The sequence below is a fragment of the Eucalyptus grandis genome, chromosome 10, assembly GCF_016545825.1.
Source record: "Eucalyptus grandis isolate ANBG69807.140 chromosome 10, ASM1654582v1, whole genome shotgun sequence".
Lineage (NCBI taxonomy): Eukaryota > Viridiplantae > Streptophyta > Magnoliopsida > Myrtales > Myrtaceae > Eucalyptus > Eucalyptus grandis.
Genome location: NC_052621.1, coordinates 7,589,674 through 7,612,772, shown reverse-complemented (window position 1 = coordinate 7,612,772; position 23,099 = coordinate 7,589,674). Strand labels below are relative to the sequence as shown.

Below are 23,099 nucleotides of genomic sequence, written 5' to 3'. Positions count from 1 at the left end.
GATTGGATTTACTCTTACTTTTATATTCTTAATTCCAAAAATACTCATCACAAAAGCCAATATAGAATTTATATGATCGCCATACACTCTCCGAATCGCATCGCTCTCCTCGCCGGAAAATGGAATAGGCCATCGCTCAGTAGGGGTACATTGGTCATTTCACAGTCTCCGCTCTCGAACCGGAACGCAACACTTCGACTCTGCCTCCCTGACCGGTACGGTGCCTCGGCCAGCCTGAGCTATGAGGGCCGCCCGATCCGTGGTCCCCTCAGCCTCCGGTGCCGCCACGGGGCGCGGCCTCGTCGGCCCTCACACGGCGGTTTCGAGAGATCGAAAATGAAAGGAGACCCCCGGAGGGAGAAATGCGAAACGAGCCACGCTCGTAATCGAGGGAGAGAGAAGGGGAGACTCCTTAAACACGTTTTCGCCCCAAGCGCAAATATAAGCCCCCAAAATAACCCCAAAATCTCTTTAACTTTTGCCCTTCTGTTTAACGCCCCCCCCCCTTTCTCTCTCTTATCTCTCTCTCTCTCTCTCTCTGTGTACATCATCGGCGATTAATCCAAAATCACCTCCGCCTCTTCCCTCGCGAATCGGACGTCGGCCTCCGCCGAGCGGCGCATCGGACCCCTAGCCGCCGCCGCCGCCGCCGCCGCCGCCGCGGTGGGTGGTTCCTATTCCGATTCCCGGAAACCGAGACTAAAAAAGCGATTCGCGCAATCGGAATCCCCTCCCCCAGCCGCCGCCCGGCGGTCTGCCTCCGGCCGGTCCGGAACTCTGTAGGTGCGCACGATTGCTAACATGCGCGCGCGCTCATCCGATTGTCCCCGAGTGAAATCAATCCCCCGCTCTTAGTTTCTCCATATAGTCGCGCCCCGAGGAGGGGCGAGCGTCGTCGGTTTTCCCATCATCGGCGTCGCTGCTTGGGTCGATTTACTAATTTCACTGTAAACAAGCTCGAAGTCGGCCCTCCGCTCGCGAATTTCGGACGGGATTAGCGTTCTGAGGTTCCCGATTCGGTGTTCTTGAGCTTTTTCGCCTTCTGTTTTGGAGATTTAGTGAAGCCGCGGCCTTGATCCGTCGCCTGCTCTCTCCGATGCGTCCTGATTGCTCGTCTTGCTGCCTTGCGTGGTTTGCTCTCGTCTGGGATCGAATGTGATTGAATTTTTGCCCAATGCTTGCTTTCAGTACGAAGGTTGGAGCGTCGACGGGCGTGTTTTGAATTGCGTTTCAAATGTTTTTGGACTTTTGACTTTTTTCAAAATGACGTGTGACTTTTTCTTGATGTGAAGTACTTCGCTGAGGATTAGATAGGCTAGTTTTGCCTGAGCTTTTCTGTTTGCACTGAGAATTTTTGAAGTCCATCCAGTGCCAGACCCTCTCAAGCAAGGTTTTATGTTTCTTTTTTTATCAGAAAGACCGAATTATGAAATCTGTTTTTTTTTTTTTTTTTTGAGATCACTTGAACTGAATGGGATTGCCAGCTTTCTATCTGCTTGTTTGTGCTGCTGCTTTTCCTATCTTATCAAATAAAGGCATGTTTCGTTCTTATGTAAGCCGTTTGAACTGCATAGAATCTCCATGTTTTTGCCTGTGGTGCTGTTATTATTATCTTAGAAGAAAAAAGTTTGTTTTTCAGTATGACAAGACCGTTCTCATCATTCACTTCTTACTTCTCCTTCACAGCAATCTGGACTTTTAGGGGACATTTTTAGTTCCATGTGATAGATGGCCTTCTTCAAGAATTTTCCAAATGAAACAGTATCACGTGGCATCGTGGAGGAAAATAGCCGGGCTCAGAGTTCCGTAGCGAATGACGATGTTGATAGGTCTTTCAGCGAGAGATTTGATATGAATCTGGATGCACGGTACCCCAGTGACGGTGAACCATCTGGTTCCAGCAGAGTGCAGAAAGAAGCAGCAGCAGATAATGGAAGTAGAGCAAACAACCTGCAGCCTTCTGTAAGGAGAACGGCTAATGTGGGCAAGTGGGGTTCCACATTTTGGAAGGACTGCCAACCCATGTGTCCTCCAGAAGGGTCTGATTCTGGACAAGATTCGAAAAGTGGGTCAGACTGTAAAACTTCTGGAAGGTCAGCAGGTAATTCAGCTGATGCAAGAGAGTCAGATGACGATGGGCATAAAGAAGTAACCAAGGGTCAAAGAGGCCCCTCTGATGTTCCAGCAGATGAGATGTTGTCTGATGAGTATTACGAGCAGGATGGGGAAGAGCAGGGTGAGTCAGTTGCTTTTGGAGCGTTCAATCATTCCACAAGGATGAATTCGATACCCTCAACAAAACCAACGCCCTTTCCAGCTAATAGAAATGTCTCTCGGAATCCAAGGGCCCTGAATGATGACGATGAAGAAGATGATGATGAAAAGAATGACGATGCTGACTATGAGGGAGAAGACGATGAAGATGGTAATTAGTAAAATCAATTCAGCTCATCCATTATTTAACTAGTACTTGTTTTAGACGTATATTGCAGTTTTGCAAGGCTTCTTTTGCTATTTTCTGATCATTTTTATGACTTTTTTCTTGGAATTGCCATTGATTACTGTTCCTCTGCTGCCGCAGGAGATGACCCTGATGATGCTGATTTTGAGCCTGATTCTGGGGTTGCAGGTCGTCAATTAGCAAAAAAGGTGAATTTGTTGGAGTCGCATTCTTTTGAATTTTAATGTTGGGTGGTTTATGATTTTTACCTCGCACAGACACAAACACATAGCCTAGTAGTTAATTGCATATCTATTTCCATGGACGGAGGCCATAGATAACAGCTAATGACACTGAATAGTTGGTTGCCGAGCTTCATTATTTTTTGTTTCCAGCTTGCTCACCAGTGTTACCAATGATCTACTTAGAGAATATCATGGTATGGGCAGCGTAAAAACAAGGAGCTTGTTGGTGCTGCGAAAACTTATATTGTTTCATGTGTTTGACCATATGCTAACTGTGGCAATAAAGAATGCGTAAAATTACTTTGTGGCTAAGAATTTGATTAACATATCAGTGAGGGCGATTGTTATTTTGCATAAAAAAAGACAAACTGGGGAGGTTTACCCTGAGGTTTTATTAGAAGAATGGGGGCAATATTTGAACGCACAACTCAGCTTTGGAGAGAATGCTGCTTTTTATAGTTCTCCAGATGCATTCTCTAATCTCATTTTGAGTTGTTGCGGCCTGTATTTGCTTTCAATTGGGAGGTCGGGCTAACTTTTCAATTACACACAGGAGGGACCAGTTATTTTGGTGGTAGATGATTGACCTCTAGCAATGTTCAGAGTTTCATGGATAGGGTAATGTTTCAGGTGATGAGGAAATAGCTCGTGAAATGTTGATGGTGGTCATGAGCAGCTTCAGTGCAGACTTGGTAATTGTTTGAGGGATATTGCTATGAACTTACCAAAGTTGGATGGCCTGAGTATGAGGGATATTGCTATGAACTTACCAAAGTTGGATGGCCTGAGTATGAGGGATATTGCTGGAGACTGAGACTTGGCTTTGGTCCAATATAATTCCAGTCTCTTAACTTAGATGTAGGGGTGTTACTTCGTTGCTTGTGCTATTGAATGACTCTCTTCTTAGTCCTTGTCGGATAACATGTTTTTGTCCTAACTCATTCATCCAAGTCTTCTTATTGCGTGGTTGTGTCCTGAGGAAAAAGAAGCCGAAATTGTTAGGAATTATTGAGCAATCTGAGCTGCGTATCAAAATCTATGCATATATGTTATCAGTGAATAAAGACAATGCTTGGTTTCAGCCTGTAAATAAATTTGAGTTATGTGAGAAATGGTAGATCAAGTGTTAATTGCATCTTGAGGTGTTCTCTTGTTATAAAGGAACAGGTTCAAATTCTCGGCTTAGCTTTTATCTGCTTCATATTTGGTATAAGATGAAGATGAACTTGGTATGTGGAAGACTAGGTTCCCCACAGGATCTAGGAAAAGATCTCTTTTATTCAGTAGTGGGAGGAAAATGGAGCATTAAGCCAATATAAGTACAATTGAAAGAGGTTTTCCTAGGTGTTTAATTGCGGCATATGACACTAACGACAGCAATGCAATTTATGTAAGGAAAAGATGCATTTCTAATGGTAGGATAATCTGTGACACGTGTCGGCAATATTTTTTATTTGGTAGATTTGTTTCTACAGCGTGACTGTTCCCTGAATATGGTTTCTATTCATTGAGGAAAAAAATCCTGATAGATTGCTCAAACGTTCTTTTATAATTTGGGTTTAATCAATATCAGCTTATTATCTTTTGTTGTTTAATCTCCTTAGATTGCTTTTAGCCCATTATTAGTAAATTTCTTGTTTATTAGGCTGTTGGATTCAAGGTTTGTTTTATAGCTCCTATCATTCTGTTTTTGGGCAATCCTTATACAATTTTATGTGGCAGTTCGATGACATTTGAGTGACCATACCTGATACTTTTTTTTTTTTCTTTTCATTTGTAGGACGAGGACTGGGATGCTGAAGACTCTGATGAGGATAATGTATCTGATGATGATGTGGATGTTGTGGATGAAGATGACTCGTTTTATTCAAAGAAAATGAAGAGTAAAAAAGGAGGTAAAGGTGGACGCAGTGGCAAATCTTCCACAGAACGGAAGTCACTCCCTGCACCAAGGCGACCAAGAAAAGGTAAAAGTCCGTTGGAGGAAGATGAGTCTTCTGCCAGGGATTCTGATAGTGAGAGTGCAGAAGATTTCAAGGGTGTTACAAGGAGGGGTGGACAGCTTAGGAAAAATAACGTCAGGTCAAATTCTTTAACAAGCAGCATAAGAGAAAACAATGAGGTCCGTACCTCAACTAGGTCAGTAAGGAAGGTATCATATGTTGAAAGTGATGATAGTGAAGATGTTGATGAAGGAAAGAGGAAAAAATCACAAAAGGTACAACTTTTTAAACTTTAATACCATAAAGTCAACTTTGTAAGCATTACTTAAGATTGGTTCTTCCTTATCTATTTTTTTTTGAAGTATTAATCAACACGTGTCTTGTGCTTGGTGCTTATCTGTGCGGACTTTATTTGTTGGAACTTTGCGGATGGGTAGACCTGCTTTTTCTTTTCCTTCTTCTTCCTAGCAACTGGTAGACTGAGTTGGCTGCAACAGTATCAGACATTCATATTCAGGGCCTGTTTGTTTAAGCTTTGTAGAAGCCAAAAGTATTTCTTTTGCTTTTCCCCTAGAATGCAAAATTCTGTTCAAACTTTATAACCTATGAAATATAAGAATATGCGAATCTATATGTGCTAAAATTTATTTTGTGAAACTTTCGTGTATCTCATGTTAAAAAATTCAAAGTGCATGCATCGCTAGATTTAAATTAAGCAAAGAGTATAAAGTAAAAGTCAATCTAGACATGCCCTTCATGTTTTATCTAATTGATTTTTTTTTCTAGATGAAGTATTAGTCTTCACCGGAGAAAATGGTGTACAATGTGAAGCACATCTTGCCTATCAAGACCTACTAGAACTATATGCAGTCTTGTTGCCTTAGTTGTGCTTAATTCAGCTCATAAGAAATCGATCCTTGTGAATATAAGGATGATGACATCGGTGTTGCCCAATGTTGGGGTTTGGTGTGGTGTGGCATATTTGACTTTATGTTATGCTAATACATTAATTTCTACAAGTTGACTTGGACCTTTTTCTTTGCTTGTCTCTTGAAAACATAAAAAGGTGAGATTGTGCATGGCTGCAATTTTTATTTAGAAGAATTTCCTAACTGGTTTTGTGAGAATTTTTCACTGATTATTCTTTAAAATGCCCTCAGGGAACTTGATAAATATTTAGATAAGGAAAGTCTCCCATTTCCATTTAACAACCTCTTTTGTGTTATGTGTAATCAGTGCATTGGAATGTTTAAGGTCGTCCTTTAACCAGACCCCTTTTTAATTCACAATCCAAGAACAAGCTTGGCTGTGTGCCCATGAAGTTGAATTTTCTTTCTTAGTGGCTTCATCTCTTGCTTCTTCAATTTGCACCTAAAAGGATTCTGATAATCGTTCTCAATTGGTTATCTAGGAGGAGATGGAAGAGGAAGATGGTGACTCAATTGAAAAGGTTCTCTGGCATCAGCCAAAGGGCACAGCTGAAGCGGCTAGTAGGAATAACAGATCAACAGAGCCTACTCTCATGAGCCATCTGTTTGATTCTGAGCCAGATTGGAATGAAATGGAATTTTTGATAAAGTGGAAAGGACAGTCTCACTTACACTGTCAGTGGAAGTCCCTTCCTGATCTACAAAATGTAGGTTCCTCAATACCTCTAGCCATGTACATCCTTTACAAGTGTGAAACTATAACATATTTTTGAATTTTTCATTTTTATTAAGTATTGACATTTCACATATATGCATTTTCAGCTCAGTGGATATAAGAAGGTGTTGAATTATACTAAAAAAGTGACGGAGGATGTGAGGTATAGGAGATCAATCTCTAGGGAGGAGGTAAATTATCTTTACTGTGCCAAAGTTGTTCTCTTGATCTCTTATGATGAAACAACGGAGTTGAAATGGCTGAATTTGCTTCCACATCTGTGCAACATGCTAGATGGGAATACTAAATGTCATTGTATTTAATTTTCTATGTTTGACCAAAAAAAAAAAAAAATTTCTATGTAAGTTTTTTGTGGTTCACTGGCCTGTTGTGCCATAAGGCTATTCAATTCATATAGAGTGTGTATGATGGATTATTTCATCTTATTGTAGCTTCTGTCCTAGCAATTGAATCTTGATACCAGATTCTGCCTAAGAATCTTAGATTTCGTGAGGGGTGGTTGTGGCTTTTGGTGCTTTAGTTTGGTGTTTAATTTGTTGAAATGTGTTTTAGCTGCCATTAGGACAGGCATCCAATAAACAATATTTAATTGTGTTATTGGGATTGGTTAAGAAAGTGAATAGTATATTGGATTACATTTATTTCTTCTTGAGCAAAAAGAATTCTTTTTAATCTTTTTCTTGTATTTGCTAATTATTGAAGTTAAAAGAAACTTTTTTAATAGAAAGGTAAAAGAAAATATTTAAATCCAAGCTGAGTAGATAGCAACCAATGCATCCCTGGGTCGCTTCCTGAAAACTTGTTTAGTTTCTCCAGCTTTTGGATGCTTGTGGAAGACTCTTCTTATTGTCTTCTAGCTTCATGAGATAGAAAATAAAAAAAGTACGCAAAAGCACTAGCAAGCACCTAGGTTGGTGGAAATTCCAAGCATTTATGAGAACCAGCATGGACACTGCACTAGTTCTACATGATCTCTAGGCTAATCCATGAAGTTGGGTTTTGCTTATGGTGTAAAGGGATGGATAGTGTAAATAAGGCTAAAAGTTTTAATCCAGCTTCTAGTTTAAGAACCTCATGCTTAGTTAGTTGAGTGGCGTATTGTTCTACCATAGATCCTGGTCTAGAAAGGGAGATATTTACTACTGTGCTTGTATTGGGGGGTATTGATGGGCGGATGATTATTAAATTGTTCCTATACTAGTACACTGGTTACCAACTTCTGTGTTTCTACTTTCTCTGCAAATAGTTCGGATGAGCATTGCATTCACAAGTGAGCAAGCAAGTTGAGGACTTTTGAGTTATCCATAAAATTTAAGAAGAAGAAGCAGACGGTCTAGTTGTTTGCTGCATTCTTGACTTGGGTTTTCCTGGATTTGTGGTTTAACAAGTTTTGTCACTCTCAGAGGGATTCTTTCGATATGTCAGGGAAAATCCTTACTGTGCTGAAAAATTGCTTCCTTAAAAATTTTATTGGTCTGGCTTCGAGACCCATTGCGACTCTCTTGTTGAATTGTTTGTGCTTTTTCCATCAGTGTACTCATGCAGTAGCAAATTGATTGCTCCGCTGAACACTGAGAAAGTAACTGATTGTATCTGTCATCCAGATATACTGAATTGCTTTGCATAGGGGTTTAGTTAACAAGTGGCCAGGATATTACATGATATAATTTCCTTTTTCTATATGTCATATATGTAGGTAGTATAGGAATTTTATTTTCGCACATTTAAAAGCAAGAATATTTCACATCATTAGAACTGCAACATGAAAACGTTACGTGTTTATATTTTAAAATCATGACAAGTCTAGCTTAACATGCACATGGGGCAGTTGTTGGCATTCTCCTCTTTGTAATGACAATTCTTTTATTCTTGAGAGGAGGCTTTGGTTGATGAATTTGATATTAGAAGGTAATTGCAAAATAGGGTGAACTTTTTGAGGCGATTCTTTGATCCCAATAATGGCTTGCGCAACAACAACAACAACAATGATGGTGGTGGTGGTGGTTTCTTTATCTTATGATTCTAATGAATGACTGATTCTTGTTTGGTTTGCTTGCTGCTTATATACTTTCTGGTGCCATGAATTATGTGAATTTAGGGATTCATTTGTATGTAATCTGTTAATATTCGTTTTTGCTCTTGATCTTTGTTTAACCTTTAGATTGAAGTCAATGATGTGAGCAGGGAAATGGACTTAGATCTCATCAAGCAATATAGTCAGGTTTGCTCTTTTGCAGATTACCTTCATGCAGTTTTCTTTGCCTCTGCTGCTTTTAATGTTGTTATATCCTTTGTTTTTGTTATTTATTTAGGTGGAAAGAGTAATTTCTGACAGACTTAGTAAAGATAGCACTGGAGATGTTGTCCCTGAGTATCTAGTCAAATGGCAAGGGCTATCTTATGCTGAAGCAACCTGGTATGAAAAGCTAAACTGGCATTTTTGTGCCTTTATGACTTCCATATTTCCTCAACAATTTAGAGAGTTCATTAGCTCTTTTGTCTGAGTTATCTGTTTTTAATTTGTAAAATTACAGTTTTATTTGGTGAAGGAAATGTTGAGGTCCATTCATTTTTCACTTCTCTTTTTGGAATTAGGGAAAAGGACAACGATATTGGGTTTGCTCAAGATGCTATTGATGAGTACAAGGTAGAACACTGGTTTGACTGAACTTACTTTGCTATTTGCCTGAAGGATTTTTCCAGTTTCTTTTTTATCATAAATGCATTTGCTGCCTGTTATGCTTTAATGTTGCTGTTGCATTGTATGTCGCAATAATTTCACAATATAGTAAATTCCATAATTCTGGACTTGTTTGTTTTGATTATTGTTTCTGTGAATATACAGACTATTTAGGGTCTTGATTTGTGGTTTCTTGTTGTAGTTATGTCATGTCAAATGTTAACTGCAAAGTAACACGCCTATTACTTATAATGGCTTTGAAACCCAAACCCAAACACCATACGTTTCGAAACTAGTTTCATGACACGACATGTTAAACTTGTCCATGAAATGATCTGTCATTTGTAATGGGAACATGTAAAAAGGTGAGTAGATAAATTTTTTTGAATTAATCTATGTGTCCATGTTGACGTGAATAATATGTTAGTATGCTGAAATAAATGTGTCTAAGCTTGTTATAAACAGGTTAAAAGTGTCAACCTGCGCATCACACATATGAATGGATTGACTTTCTGGGGACCTTAACATGATTAAGGTTGTCTCAAACACTTTCAATTGACTGTTCTGAAAAGTCAGTTGTGCTGGAAATTGCCAACTTTAAGTTTGAATTTACCTTTGCTATGTGCTAAACGTGAATTTAAGGTAACTCTTGTCTTTTTCTCTGCTTTAGGTTAGAATGATTATGTAGTTAATTTTCTGTAGTTGTGGAACTTAATCTTGTATCGCAGTGTGATCTTCCGCCTGTAAGGAAAAAACTGCTTGTTTAATTATGAAATGGTGTTCTCGAACCTAATAATTCTTGAGACCAGTGAAAAAGATGTGATGTCCTGGCACATTTTGCAAGCCTTAATTAGTTTCAGACTTCAGTATGTATGAAAAGTTGTAGCGTTTGTACTTTGATTTTATTTTGCACCGAAAGTTTTGCAATTTTCTCAGTAAGTACTTGTCCTTAGGTTACTACGGCGAGATCTGAAGAATATGTAAGGCAGTAGTACAGTTGGGGGATTGAATAAATCATCGAAGTAGTAATTGCCTCTGATGTCTTCACTGAGCAGGAACAATATCACTTTCTCCAAGACTCCCATAAGATTGTTATTCTTGTGGGAAATGAAAAGCTGAAGATTGGCTTCAGTCGCTAATGAGTTCATTTCTGAATAATTTTAACTTGACTTGAAAATGGATGTGATTTGGTGGCACATCTTGAACCTGTCCTAGTTTGTGTTCTCACTGCCAGCAGTCAAGTGACTTTCTTGGTCCCTTGCTGTGGGACACTCTCTCTCTCTCTCTCTCTCTCTCTCTCTCAGAGGAGGGTATGTGCGCATGTGACTGTCTTTATGCTGATGAGCGTCTGTTCCAAGTTCTGGGGTGTGTGATACATGAAGAAGGGACAAATGAAAGAGATTTTGTGTCAGATTATGATCATTTGTTGTGTTTTTGTAAGTAGGCACGGGAGGCTGCTATGGCTGATCAAGGCAAGTCGGTGGACTTCCAGCGCAGAAAGAGCAAAGGTTTGCACCACCTTTCTCCTCAATATACCTCTTTCCTTTCTTTTTTTCTTTTCTATGTGCAAGTTGAAAGCAGTCAGTGTCTTTGGGGACTGCTAAATGGTTTTCTTCTTGCTCGTTTTATGGTGTGAGGATGATTCAATTGAATTCTGGACTCTGGCTTGCGTGTACTCCTAATGTGGTGGCCTATTAGTGTAATCTAGTATTTAGGGGAATCCTTATCCCACTTGGGGATGCCATTATTATAGTTTGGGCTTGATGGAATTGCAGATGTACAAGAGTTCATTAGAGTTGGGAGATCTGTTAATGTGAGGGTAGAGTTATTATTTGGTTATGTCATTGGTTTAATTTCTTGGGAGGTCCCAAGAAGTGCTTTTATCACATGTAATTTGTGACGAAGGGCCATCTTTTCCAAGTTTCAGCTGGGAAACCAATTCATGTGAGAGTTTTTCACATGTAACCCTGCCACCCGCCCCCACCGGGGCCCGGGGGGGATGTTGTTTTGTTGGTACTTGGTGTTCTTAAATTAAATGTTCCACAATTTCAATTTCATGGCTGCTGGTAGTCCATGAAATCTAGAAGTGCAAGACATACTTACTATAGAGTTGCTTGATCTATTGTGAAAAGTAGTTTCTTTTCCTTGGTAGTTTTTTATTTTATTTTTTTAGGGGGGCGAAGTAGTGCAAACTGATGCAGAAAATCAAATTACTCCACTTGATAAGTGTTCTTTACTCATTTGGTAAATGTTTAAGAAGAAAGAGGGTCTCTTATTAAGATATGGTGCTCATCGGTCCATCTGGTGGAAAAGATAGGCAAACTAGTCATGTCTGAAACTTTCCTTTTGAGAAGTGATAGAAATATATTAGAAAAGCAACTTTTGAAAAGTAGGGTTCTTGCCAGTCAAATACCACACATTCTCCTTATCTGCAGTGTCAGTGAGAGGCCAGCTTTGTTATGTTTCAATATTCTGAATTATCATGTGCTTGAATCAATTAACTATGTCTTGCTTGACTCACTTATTGAGTTACTGTGCTCATAGGTCCATCTGGTGGAAAAGATAGGCAAGTTAGTCATGTCTAAAACTTTCCATTTGAGAAGTAGTGATAGAAAAAATATTAGAAAAACAACATTTGAAAAGTAGGGTTCTTACCAGTCAAATACCACACATTCTCCATATCTGCAGTGTCAGTGAGGGGCCAGCTTTGTTATGTTTCAATATTCCGAATTATCATGTGCTTGACACAATTAACTATGTCTTGCATGAGCAAGTTCTGGTATTTTTTGGGTGTCTTCATAGGTAACGATGTTTCCATGGAGCATCCATCTTGAATTTCTGTGATGTATAGCTATAAGTTTGAAAAATTGACTTCTAATAAATTTGTATCTTTCATAACTTTTTGCTTTTCCTATTCTTTTATGCATTATCATTTTGTGTGGTCCCTTTATATGTGGATGACATACCTCATCCGACTAGCAAGTGGCAAGTGGATAGCATACTTTTTCATTGATTGCCGAATGAGATATCATTTCCACTTTTTTCATATTTATATGTGCAAGATGTGATTCTGTTGCAATTTTCTCATTTCTAGCAAGTTTACGAAAGCTTGACGAACAACCAGAGTGGTTGAAGGGAGGAAAGCTTCGTGACTATCAGTTGGAAGGTTTAAATTTCCTTGTTAACAGGTGTGTTTGTCTATCTCTTCTAAAATTTGGCAGTTTTGATAAAAGAAAGGGTGAACTTGGAGTCTTAGAAGAATATGTGCCCTTAAGTGTGGTCAGTCTTGAATTATATCGTTGTTGATTGGCAACTTGTATGTGACAGTTGGAGGAATGACACGAATGTTATTTTAGCTGATGAAATGGGTCTTGGTAAGACTGTTCAGTCAGTTTCCATGCTTGGTTTTCTGCAGGTAATTGGCAACCTGCTTATTTGATTAGGCCATATATGTGCTCATCTTCTTTACTATCACCATTGTGTTAAATGTAGAAACTCTTTTGTTGAATGCAGAATGCACAGCAAGTCTATGGGCCATTTCTTGTTGTTGTACCTCTGTCTACTCTGTCGAACTGGGCGAAAGAATTCAGAAAGTGGCTTCCTGATATGAATGTCATTGTTTATGTTGGTACTCGTGCTAGCCGAGAGGTATAGATTATTTTATCTTCCTACTTTTCAATCGCACGCAAGAAGTTGGCATTTTAGTTTCTTTTAGCTCATATAGTTATTTATTATGCCAGTACATGGGAATGGATGACCCTTTTTTATTTAATGACGTTCTATACCCAAAAAAAAGGTTGTGTATATTCTAGTCAGTTAGTTAAATATTTTATATGACTTCTTTTTTTGAGAGTGAAAATTTTTAGTGTTGCTTAGGCAATATTACAGGCTGCTTAGGCATCTGGTCTTGGAAAGTTCATGCTCATGCACAGTGTCCTTATGTTCTGATCTTGCTTAAAAGGAGCATTACAAGTTCCATCCAGTCTCTTAATAGTGTTTCATTCAGTCTCTTAATAGTGTGGTGAGTCTCATAAGTGTAGTGAAGAGCTGATGGATATGTTGTTGATCACTAATGGTGTAGAGGGCAATGTAGTATGTAGATGCGATTTTATTCTAGCTGGTAGACTGTCCATTCTTGTGAATCTCTGTATGACAATTTGTTCATGTTCATTCTTTAATGAACTTTCTTGTAAGGGGAAGATGCTGTACTCTTACGTGAAACTTCATGTTCTTTGTGTTGGTGGTGTTGTATGATTTTATTGTCTTTTTTCATATTAGAGATGCTTGATATGATTCGGGATTAGTGTGAGTGAGTTAGGGTTGTAATTTCATAGGTTTGCATTGTACACCTGCATCAGGATCTTTCTGACATCGTTGTGAAGTCTCTGTTGGATTATGTGGTGGTCATGTGAAGAAGAGAATTTGCAACTAACAGATGTGAAGTGTCTTTTCCTTATGCTGCGAGTACATTGAAGATCAGTTCGCCATCATTTTATATTGGATGACTGAGTTGTCATTACAGTTTTGTTATATTGTACATGAATTGATCAGTTTTCATAGAACTGGCAGTGTGTGCAATACAATTAAAATATATTTGTTAGCATTTCTTGGTTTTATTGTTCCTTTTGCTTATTTTGGCAGGTCTGCCAGCAGTATGAGTTCAATAATGATAAGAAGGGTGGTCGAACCATGAAGTTCAATGCCTTATTGACCACATATGAAGTTGTCCTAAAGGATAAAGCTGTTCTATCAAAGATCAAATGGAGTTATCTTATGGTTGATGAAGCGCATAGATTGAAGAATAGTGAGGCACAGTTGTACACCACCCTTTTGGTACTTTCTGGACTAGTCTGCTTCCTTTCTTTTCTTGTGATTGGCTGTATAGGATGACCCAAAACCTAGTTCATCCGGTATATCTGTTTGTTTTGACCTTACTCTTTCACAGGAATTTAGCACAAAAAACAAGTTGCTTATTACGGGTACCCCCTTACAGAACAGCGTGGAGGAGCTCTGGTAATTGCCTCTTTCAGTTATGCCTTTGTCTTCTATGTAGGAATCGGAAGATGATTAAGTACTTTCTGACACAGTGGAGAGTCTCTTGTGCAGTTTCATTTAGTTAAGGCAGTTGGCTGCATCCATAGATGAGGATTTTGTCCATTTTTTACTTTATAGTTCTTCTTTTGGATCTCTTTTCCACATTAAATAAATTTTTCTTCCTGAAATAGATGTTATTTTCTTCATGTAGTCAAAAGTCATTAATGAATGGATTTTCATCTGTCAGCGCTTTCTCTTGGATGTGTACTTTTTCTGGGTGGGGGGTACCTTTGTTGACATATCTGCAATTTTAGTATGCGGTGAAAGATTTTTCAATCTTCACTTTTTCGAAGCTTCTTCGAAAGGAAGTTAAGGGGTAGATTTAGTTTTACCATCTTTATCGATAATCTGGGTCTCCCTTTTGAGGACTAAAATTTAATTAGGTGTTGTAATTCACGTGAATCTTTGCTGCTTTGTTTTGCAAAATTCTAGCAGTTGCTTCTTACTGTGCGGACTTCATATTAAAACAAAAAAATCACATGGCAACTTGTACTCGGCAAATTTGATTTATGCAAAATAGAGGGAGGTTCAATATGTTCCCTCCCAGAGTTTGAGAAAATTTTTTGGAAAGAAGAGGATACACAGCTCCCCTTAGTGGACCACTTTATTTAACTGAAAGAGAACTTGTAACTTCATCAGAATTCTGACTAAAGGGCAATAAGTTCAAATAAACATACTGCACACATATGATAACATTCACCTGCAAATAGAGTTGACTGGTGCACATATGATAAAAACGGATCATCTGCAAAAAGAGGTTCCAGAAGTGTTATAATACAACATTAGCATGCAAGAAGATGACTCGTTGTCCTTTTTTGCAGTTTATCTGGGGGTATTGATCTGGCTTTTGGTAAATGTCCAAGTAGACGCTTCTGGAGGGTATCTTTTTTTCTGGTTGGATTAGTAATGATGGGGTAATTGCAGAATGAGATAGAGAAAGGAGAAATAATTTGTGGGCAAGACTTAAAAGCTAAAGGACTGGGAATTGGATTTAGTCACTTGTCTTGAAGGCATGAACTTTAAGGGAGGAATCCTTCTAAATGACAAGAGAAGGTGGTGAGATCATCTTAAAGTAGAGTTAGGAGCTATATCACTGAACAATTGCTTTCCTATTAATAAAAGTTGCCTACCCATTCTGGCCCTGTATCTGATGTGAAAAGTTGACAAGGGTATGCCTGTGACACAGTTAACTCTGATGTCTTTATCCATGTGAAAAGTATTTTCTGTTTTAGTTTTTGTTTCCAGTGGACCATTTTTCATTTCCTATTCAGATGCATTTGCTAGTTAAGTCCGCTGTTACGTTGGTCCTTGTTCAATCGCTTGTTCTGTTCCTTTGTCATTGGTCATCAACTGATTTGATTCTTCTATTGAGTTATTAATGAATAGGGCTCTGCTCCACTTTCTTGATCCTGATAAATTCAAGAGTAAAGATGATTTTGTCCAAAACTACAAGAACCTCAGCTCGTTTAACGAAAATGAGGTATATATTTCTTGCATCTTTTTCTCCTGATTTCCACTTTATTAAAAGTCCATTGATTATGATAATTTTTGTTGTCTGTCTTTAGCTGGCCAATCTTCATATGGAACTAAGACCTCACATTCTACGGAGAGTTATCAAGGATGTAGAGAAGAGTTTGCCTCCAAAGATCGAGCGTATTCTTAGGGTTGAAATGTCCCCTTTACAGAAACAGTGAGAACAGTTCTCCACTTCTATGAAGAGTTTTTCCCCTCTTTTTTGTTAAAACTGCTTATGTTGTTTTGGCTGTGTTCACTTTCTAATTACTTTGTTCTTAGGTACTACAAGTGGATATTAGAAAGAAATTTCCATGACTTGAACAAAGGAGTTCGTGGGAATCAGGTGATTGGATAACCTGACCTTGTTTTTAATTGGAACTTCTATTTCTGCTCCACTTTAGACTCTTATGTGATAGTACTTGTATTGTTGGTAGTGACTGACATGACACTGTATGCATTGTGTTAAGACAATGAGCAGTTTTTGCTTCAAGATTTCTTTAATTTTTTTTATGAAAACAAAATGGCTCCCTCTTTATTGTTTCTTTTTGGGATTTTGCTTGCATATATATATAATCGATCTGAAATTGCAGGTCTCTCTTTTAAACATTGTTGTGGAGCTGAAGAAATGCTGCAACCACCCTTTCCTGTTTGAAAGTGCAGACCATGGTTATGGAGGGGATTTTAGAATTAGTGACAACAGTAAATTGGAAAGGATCATTTTGAGTAGTGGGAAGCTGGTTATTCTTGACAAGTTGCTTGTCAGATTGCATGAGACAAAACATCGAGTTCTGATCTTCTCCCAGGTATGTTTTAGGGCCGGTTTGGATAGTTTTTGGAAGCTGTAGACTATTGTGCCATGCTTCTGGAAATTGCATGGTGCCACAAACCTATTCATGGTTTAGGTTGTGTATTTCATTGCTTTTATCTGGTGGTGAAGATGAGTTGGCCTACAATGACGTAATGTTTTCTTTGTTGTCAAGGTTGTAGTGCGAGTAGTGCTCAGCTTTGTTCTTATCTACTGGGAGTGGTTCAAGGCAAACGTCTTGAAGATATATGCATGTCAATATGAGAGGGCATAGAGACTTCATGCACAATCAAATTAAGTTGGTGCTGTGTGCAGTTTTTCCTCCTCCCTTTTAAAGCATATTAAAAAATTTTATAAGCATTGAGAGATGGAAAAAGTGCATAGTTCACCTGTAAAAAGAAAGCATATGAATGGCAACAGATTAGGAAATCACATTCCCTTTTTCTTTTTCAATGAAATGGTATTTATTAAAAATGTACCAAGGAGTAGGCCTAATTTAATGGCAGGCGGAGTCCAGGAGTTGAGAAGAATAATAGGCATAGTGGTCAGTGTAACAGTGGGCCAGACCTAGCGTCGAGCTTATATGCAATCACATGTGCATGCTTGTGCAGATTAAGTAATTTGCGAAGATGGAGAATAGACTGCATTAACTGCTTCAAATTTGTCAAGTTCCGGCTAGAATACTCGTTTCTTTTCTCCCTGCATTGCTGCAGAATCCTTGTACTGCTTATCACGCCAATTGATGTGGTTGAGGGTTCCGGAAATTGACTTGTAGTTGCATTAAGAAATCACTGTTAGAATTAATTGAACACCCATTCAGATATTTACTTATAACATACCGAGAGTTTTCTTTTCTATTAATTGATGATCTCTGCAGATGGTCAGAATGTTGGATATACTGGCGGATTACATGTCGCTTAGGGGGTTCCAATACCAGCGGCTTGATGGTAGTACAAAGGCCGAGTTGCGCCAGCAGGCTATGGATCATTTTAATGCTCCTGGGAGTGATGATTTCTGTTTTCTCCTATCAACTCGGGCAGGTGGCCTTGGGATTAATCTTGCTACAGCAGATACTGTTATTATATTTGATTCTGACTGGAATCCACAAAATGACTTGCAGGTGCAGTTTTCACTCTTTTCCCTCCTTTTCCCTTCTTTTATATGGACATTTTACTCTATCAGGAGTAGCACATGTCTTGCTTGATGTTTTGTGAATCTGATTAAAATTTTGTGATATTTTATTGTTAGGCAATGAGTAGAGCTCATCGAATTGGGCAACAAGAGGTTGTCAATATTTATAGATTTGTTACAAGCAAAAGTGTCGAGGAAGACATCTTGGAGCGTGCCAAGAGAAAGATGGTAGGAGTATCTAGAATATTTTTCCTAGTATCATTTTGCTCGTCCAAGCTGCCAACTATTTGTTAGACATTTTAAAGTGACGCTGCTCTTGACATGTGCTCCTTGTGGTCATCTTCGCTTTTTAAGGTTCTTGACCATCTGGTAATCCAAAAACTGAATGCGGAGGGTAGATTGGAGAAGAAAGAAACAAAAAAGGGGAGCTATTTTGACAAAGTAAGGACGAAACAAATATTTGCCTGTTCTTATTGTTAGGTTTTCTTTTGTCATATTTTATATTGCTGATGCCATATTTTGGTACTCATTGTCCCTATTACCATTTGCAGAACGAGTTGTCTGCTATCTTGAGATTTGGGGCAGAGGAACTTTTCAAGGAGGAAAAAAATGATGAAGAGAGCAAGAAGGGACTACTAAGCATGGATATTGACGAAATTCTTGATAGAGCTGAAAAAGTGGAAGAGAAGGAAGCTGTGGAGGAGGGGCATGAATTGTTGGGTGCTTTCAAGGTAAAAGGAATAGCAAATGAATGTAATGTTATTCTGGGAAAATAAACTCATTGTATTAGGTTTATCAACCTCTGTTTGTTTTTTTCTCTATGTTGAGTCCTGCACTATGAGCATGACATATCGTAACTGTTTAGTTTTCAAAGCAAGGAAAATTGAAGTATGATTGTGAAGTTTCTATTCTGATGACATTCTCCTGTTGTATCCAGGTCGCTAATTTCTGTAGTGCTGAAGATGACAGTAGTTTTTGGAGTCGATGGATCAAACCAGAAGCTATAGCTCAAGCCGAAGTATGAGCATTTCTATTCCATAGACACGTTGCTTTATGTTGGAGTCTTACAGGAACAGTCTTCCAAACTAAAATTAACCAATTTTAGCAGAGTTTTTGATTTAAAATATTCTCTGTCCTTCCTCTAGGAAGCTTTACTTCCTCGTGCTGCGAGGAACATCAAGAGCTATGCAGAGGTTAATCACTCAGACCAACCTGAGAGAACCAATAAAAGGAGGAAAAAGGAATCTGAACCACAAGAGAAGGTCCTTAAACGCCGCAAAGCTGATTATTCTGTGCCCCCTGCTACAGCCATCGAAGGTGCAGCTGTTCAAGTAAGAGGATGGTCTTATGGCAATCTGTCTAAGAGAGATGCATTGCGCTTTTCTCGTGCGGTAGGTCCTACCTTATATGGTTATTGTATATAGGGGTTACTGAAAGATATCATGCCTAACTTGATATTGATAGGGCAAGTGAGTGTCTATTTGTTGTCCTATCTGTTGCGTTTATAAGTTTGAGTTCTTATCTTATGTTGACTCTGTGTCGTTTAGCTGATTGTTATAGCTAGGAAGAGGGTGGAACTTGCACGGTCGAACCAAGCCCACCGAGAACCAACCTAATAGTGTGGGCTGATCATACAACCGACTTTGTAGGCAATAATGTTTATTGTTACTTCACAATTCACAATTCTTAATTACTTAATTACTTGGGTGTTAATCTGTGTTCGCAACAATTTTAGGAAAATTGCCCTATGTGGAAATCAACTGGATTTTATATAGCTGTCAAACTAGAGCTGAATTTGAGGTTTATATTTTGCTATTATGAGCTCCTTTTTTTTTTTTTTTTTGGGGGGTTGTTTGCAACATTCGTTGAAGCTGGTTTGTGTTTCTAAGTCTTGGGGAAAGGGATTTTATTATGTGGAACATTTGAAGTGCTGAATGTGTGGGAGTTTCATGTTTACTCACATCCCAGTGGCCCCTAATGGAACATTTTATTTATTGAGAGGGATTGTTCCTTGTTTTCTGCTGGAACCTTCTATTCATGACTCGTCTTGTGATTTTTACAAATATTTGGCTGGCAATCTCTTGTCAACTAGCTGTGACATTTTCATTGCAAAGGAGAGAGTTAGGAGTACAAAAATCTCTCCTTTGATTGGATTCTAACTTGTTCTTATCCCAGCCATTATATTGATAGAGAGGTGTATGAAATTACCACTCAAGTTGTCATGCTCTGTATGTTATATTTTTGTCTGTGTTATGATGTCTCTTTCATTTCTTTGGTCTTAGTCCTGCATTAGTTGTTGATTGTCTTGTTTCTCTGGTTATGTAGATGATGAAATTTGGGAATGAGAATCAAATTGCTCTTATTGCTTCGGAGGTTGGAGGATCATTTTCTGCAGCTCCTTCTGAAGCGCAGATTGAGCTTTTCAACTCTTTGATTGATGGATGTCGAGAGGCAGTCAATATGGGAAACATTGATCCGAAGGTTGGTTCTATAATAATCATCCCCAACACCCCACCCCCAACAAATTAAAAGGGAAAAAAAGAAAAAGAAAGGACCGAAGCCCCTGATTCTCTACTGATTGCATTTCCTGATTGCTGTACAGGGGCCACTTCTAGATTTTTTTGGTGTCTCTGTGAAAGCTAATGATCTTCTTACTCGAGTTCAAGCACTCCAGCTTCTAGCAAAGCGCATCAACCACTACACTGATCCAATCAGGCAGTTCAGGGTGTTGACTTATCTCAAACCTTCGAATTGGTCCAAAGGCTGTGGATGGAATCAGAGTAGATTGCTTCTTCTCCATCTGTTTGTCATTTGTTTGCTTTTTGATGTTTATGAAAACGTTCAGTTTTAGCTGAGACTTCGTACTTGCTTTTTCGCGCTCTTTGCATATACTCAGTTGACGATGCAAGATTACTGCTTGGCATCTATTATCATGGATTTGGCAATTGGGAGAAGATACGGTTAGATGGAAGTCTTGGCCTTACAAAGAAGATTGCTCCAGTCGAACTTCAGCACCATGAGACATTTCTACCACGTGCTCCAAATTTGCGAGACCGTGCAACTGCTCTTCTAGAAATGGTAGATCTCTTCCGATTTTTAATTCCATGTAACATGAAGACCATCTGTCATTTTTGCATCTCTATTTACCGTTCTTTATTTGCCTTGTATTTCTTGTTGCCGTGTAGATTGCAAATTTTCAGGCCATCTGGATGCATCCCTCTGTTTTTATTGTCCCCAACACCATCCGAATGCATATGATGCCTTAGTAAAATCACCAAGTTCCAAGCTTCTTCAGTGAAACTTAAAGCTTGTTGCTTGAGGCAGATTCCTTTGCTCTCTTACCCTCAGAAGTCTTTTGAATGTTTAGAGTGATCACCTCTATTCATGTTATGTAAGAGAAAGTGGAGTCAAACTAAACAAAACAGAATTATTCATCTCAAGTGGAATTTTTTTCCCCAAGTATTAATCTCTTACTTTAATCTGATTTGGAATTATTTTTGTCAATGTTGCTAAATAGTTTTCTTTTTCAGTATCTCTGCTCCCGAACTTCCTTTTCTCCCTTTTTTTTTGTGCAATTCTGCGCCTAGACTTAAATGAACTGATAACCTGTTCAATTCTTGTCAGGAACTTGATGCTGCTGGAGGCAAGAATTCTAATGTCAAAGGAGGACGTAAAGCCTCTAAGAATGTCAAAGATAATGTTCTCAACACCGCTCAAACAAGGGAGAACAGAGCTGCTGCTCCTGTGAAAGTTAAGTTGCAAGCAAAAAAAGAAAGGCCTCAGAAATTGGCGAAAGCTGAACCATTAGCTAAAGAGGAAGGTGAAATGTCAGATGATGAAGAAGTGTATGAGCAGTTTAAGGAAGCGAAATGGATGGAGTGGTGTGAAGATGTCATGGCGGATGAGATAAAAACGTTGAATCGTCTTCATAGATTACAGACTACCAGTGCCAATCTTCCCAAGGAAAAGGTGTTGCGAGTTTTTATATTTTTGCCTGTCAAGGTCTGATCATGTGGCAAGATTTACATTTCTTTCTTTACAAACCTTTTTCAGGTGCTTGCAAGGATTCGAAATTATCTCCAGCTCATTGGAAGAAGGATTGATGGAATCGTTTATGAATACGAGGAGGAGACTTACAAGCAAGACAGTACGTTCTCTAGCTCAATACTCTCACATCCTTCTTGACATGATGTTTTCCATTTATATCCACTCTCTCTCTCTCTCTCTCTCTCTCTCTCTCTCTCTCTCTCTCATGAAGGGAATGTCTTCACTATGTCTTTACTTAGTTGTATATAAACATGTAGGGATGACCACGCGACTATGGAACTATGTGTCTACCTTCTCAAACTTATCTGGGGAGAGACTCCATCAGATTTACTCAAAACTTAGACAGGAGCAGGATGAGGAGGTTGGGCCATCTCATGTTAATGGTTCTTCATCCGGCTCAATGGGCAGAGATGGTGATTCTGGCTATTTCCCTCCTTTCCCCAACCAAAGAGGCTACAGGAATGCGACCTCTTACCATATGTCTGAGCCAGCAAACAAAGTCCATGATCCAGTTAAATTAGAAGCCTGGAAACGGAGGAGGAGACCCGAAGCAGAGGCATATTCTTCTGCTCAGCCTCCAATGCAACAGCAAATGACCAATGGTTCCCGTTTAGTTGACCCGAATTCGCTGGGCATTCTTGGAGCAGCACCATCTGATAGTAGACGATTTGCTAACGAGAGACCATACAGAATGCGTCAGTCCAGCTTTCCCCAGAGACCAGATTTTTCTTCGGATATCAAATAAGCATGCACTGCTATGTCGGAGTAATCCGTTGATTGCATGTGGTTGGTTGAAACCCCAAGGTTTCCATCCGGATGCATCCGGTTCAGCCACTGGTTGTTCCTTGGAAATTTTGACTTGTCCATCGGGACGACACAATGATTCTTGTTGGTATTCTTTGACAGAGCATTGGACGGAGTGAGACGTTGCGGTGCAGGCGCACCCTTTGAAATTGGTGGAACAGGTGGCTGACAAACAGAGGCAAAGCTCATCTTTTGGAGACAAATTTGTTTTGGCTACAAGTTACCTTCAAATAATTAGGTCAGCGATTTTCTACATGTAACGTGTAAATTGTTAGAGGTCTCATAATGTATACATACAACAAAGAGGTTCACATGTAATCCTGAAATGGAAGTGTACATTACAAATTTTGCGTAGTACTCGATAAGTCGTGTGCTTTATCTTAAGCAACGGCAAATGCAAATGTAGTCTGTTTTTCAAAGGAGTTATTGAATTCATTTTATTTTGTTGTGCAACATGAGATGATGCACCCTCTCGTGGTCCATGGCTTGTCGTCGTGTTTGGATTGTTAAAAGCCAAGAGGATTTTTGGTTACGGTGACGTAGTAGTTATTGGAGGCAATTTACTTGCTATTTACCTTTGGGAGGATTTCTGCAAAAATCCGGTGGGTAAAAGCTTCATTGATTATAATCATCGCCGGGAGTTTGTGTTGAAGTCGCTAGCAATTTGCATCGGCTTCTACTGGAGGTTGTGCTTCACTACTGGTGAATCGGAATTGGTTGGTCAAAGGGG

The 23,099-nt window shown here is 39.0% G+C and overlaps 1 protein-coding gene across 2 annotated transcripts; it reads left to right on the top strand.

Moving 5' to 3' along the window:
* The first annotated feature begins 496 nt into the window (after nt 1-496).
* LOC104423477 (protein CHROMATIN REMODELING 5) lies at nt 497-22,824 on the top strand. 2 transcript variants are annotated; one of them, XM_039303793.1, is made up of 31 exons: nt 497-783; nt 1,687-2,425; nt 2,582-2,649; nt 4,466-4,903; nt 6,040-6,264; nt 6,380-6,463; nt 8,455-8,514; nt 8,606-8,709; nt 8,889-8,940; nt 10,418-10,481; nt 12,068-12,161; nt 12,301-12,388; nt 12,487-12,621; nt 13,615-13,806; nt 13,919-13,986; nt 15,454-15,547; nt 15,633-15,757; nt 15,862-15,925; nt 16,173-16,385; nt 17,265-17,507; nt 17,636-17,746; nt 17,873-17,959; nt 18,070-18,249; nt 18,456-18,536; nt 18,664-18,909; nt 19,844-19,999; nt 20,121-20,298; nt 20,415-20,596; nt 21,143-21,487; nt 21,572-21,665; nt 21,823-22,824. In XM_039303793.1, exons 2-31 carry the CDS (start codon nt 1,729-1,731, stop codon nt 22,308-22,310), a joined length of 5,256 nt encoding a protein of 1,751 aa, XP_039159727.1. In that variant the 5' UTR covers nt 497-783; nt 1,687-1,728; the 3' UTR covers nt 22,311-22,824. The 2 variants fall into 2 exon arrangements, with proteins under 2 accessions (XP_039159727.1, XP_039159728.1); XM_039303794.1 differs by lacking the exon at nt 497-783 and adding an exon at nt 816-1,007.
* Nucleotides 22,825-23,099: the final 275 nt, after the last annotated feature.

Excerpts from the sequence above, each read along its gene's own strand:
- LOC104423477 (XM_039303793.1), top strand. The coding sequence starts at position 1,729 with ATGGCCTTCTTCAAGAATTTTCCAAATGAAACAGTATCACGTGGCATC. Across the intron at positions 2,650-4,465 it reads GTCGTCAATTAGCAAAAAAG|GACGAGGACTGGGATGCTGA; the intron begins GTGAATTTGTTG and ends TTTCATTTGTAG. Across the intron at positions 18,910-19,843 it reads CATTGCGCTTTTCTCGTGCG|ATGATGAAATTTGGGAATGA; the intron begins GTAGGTCCTACC and ends CTGGTTATGTAG.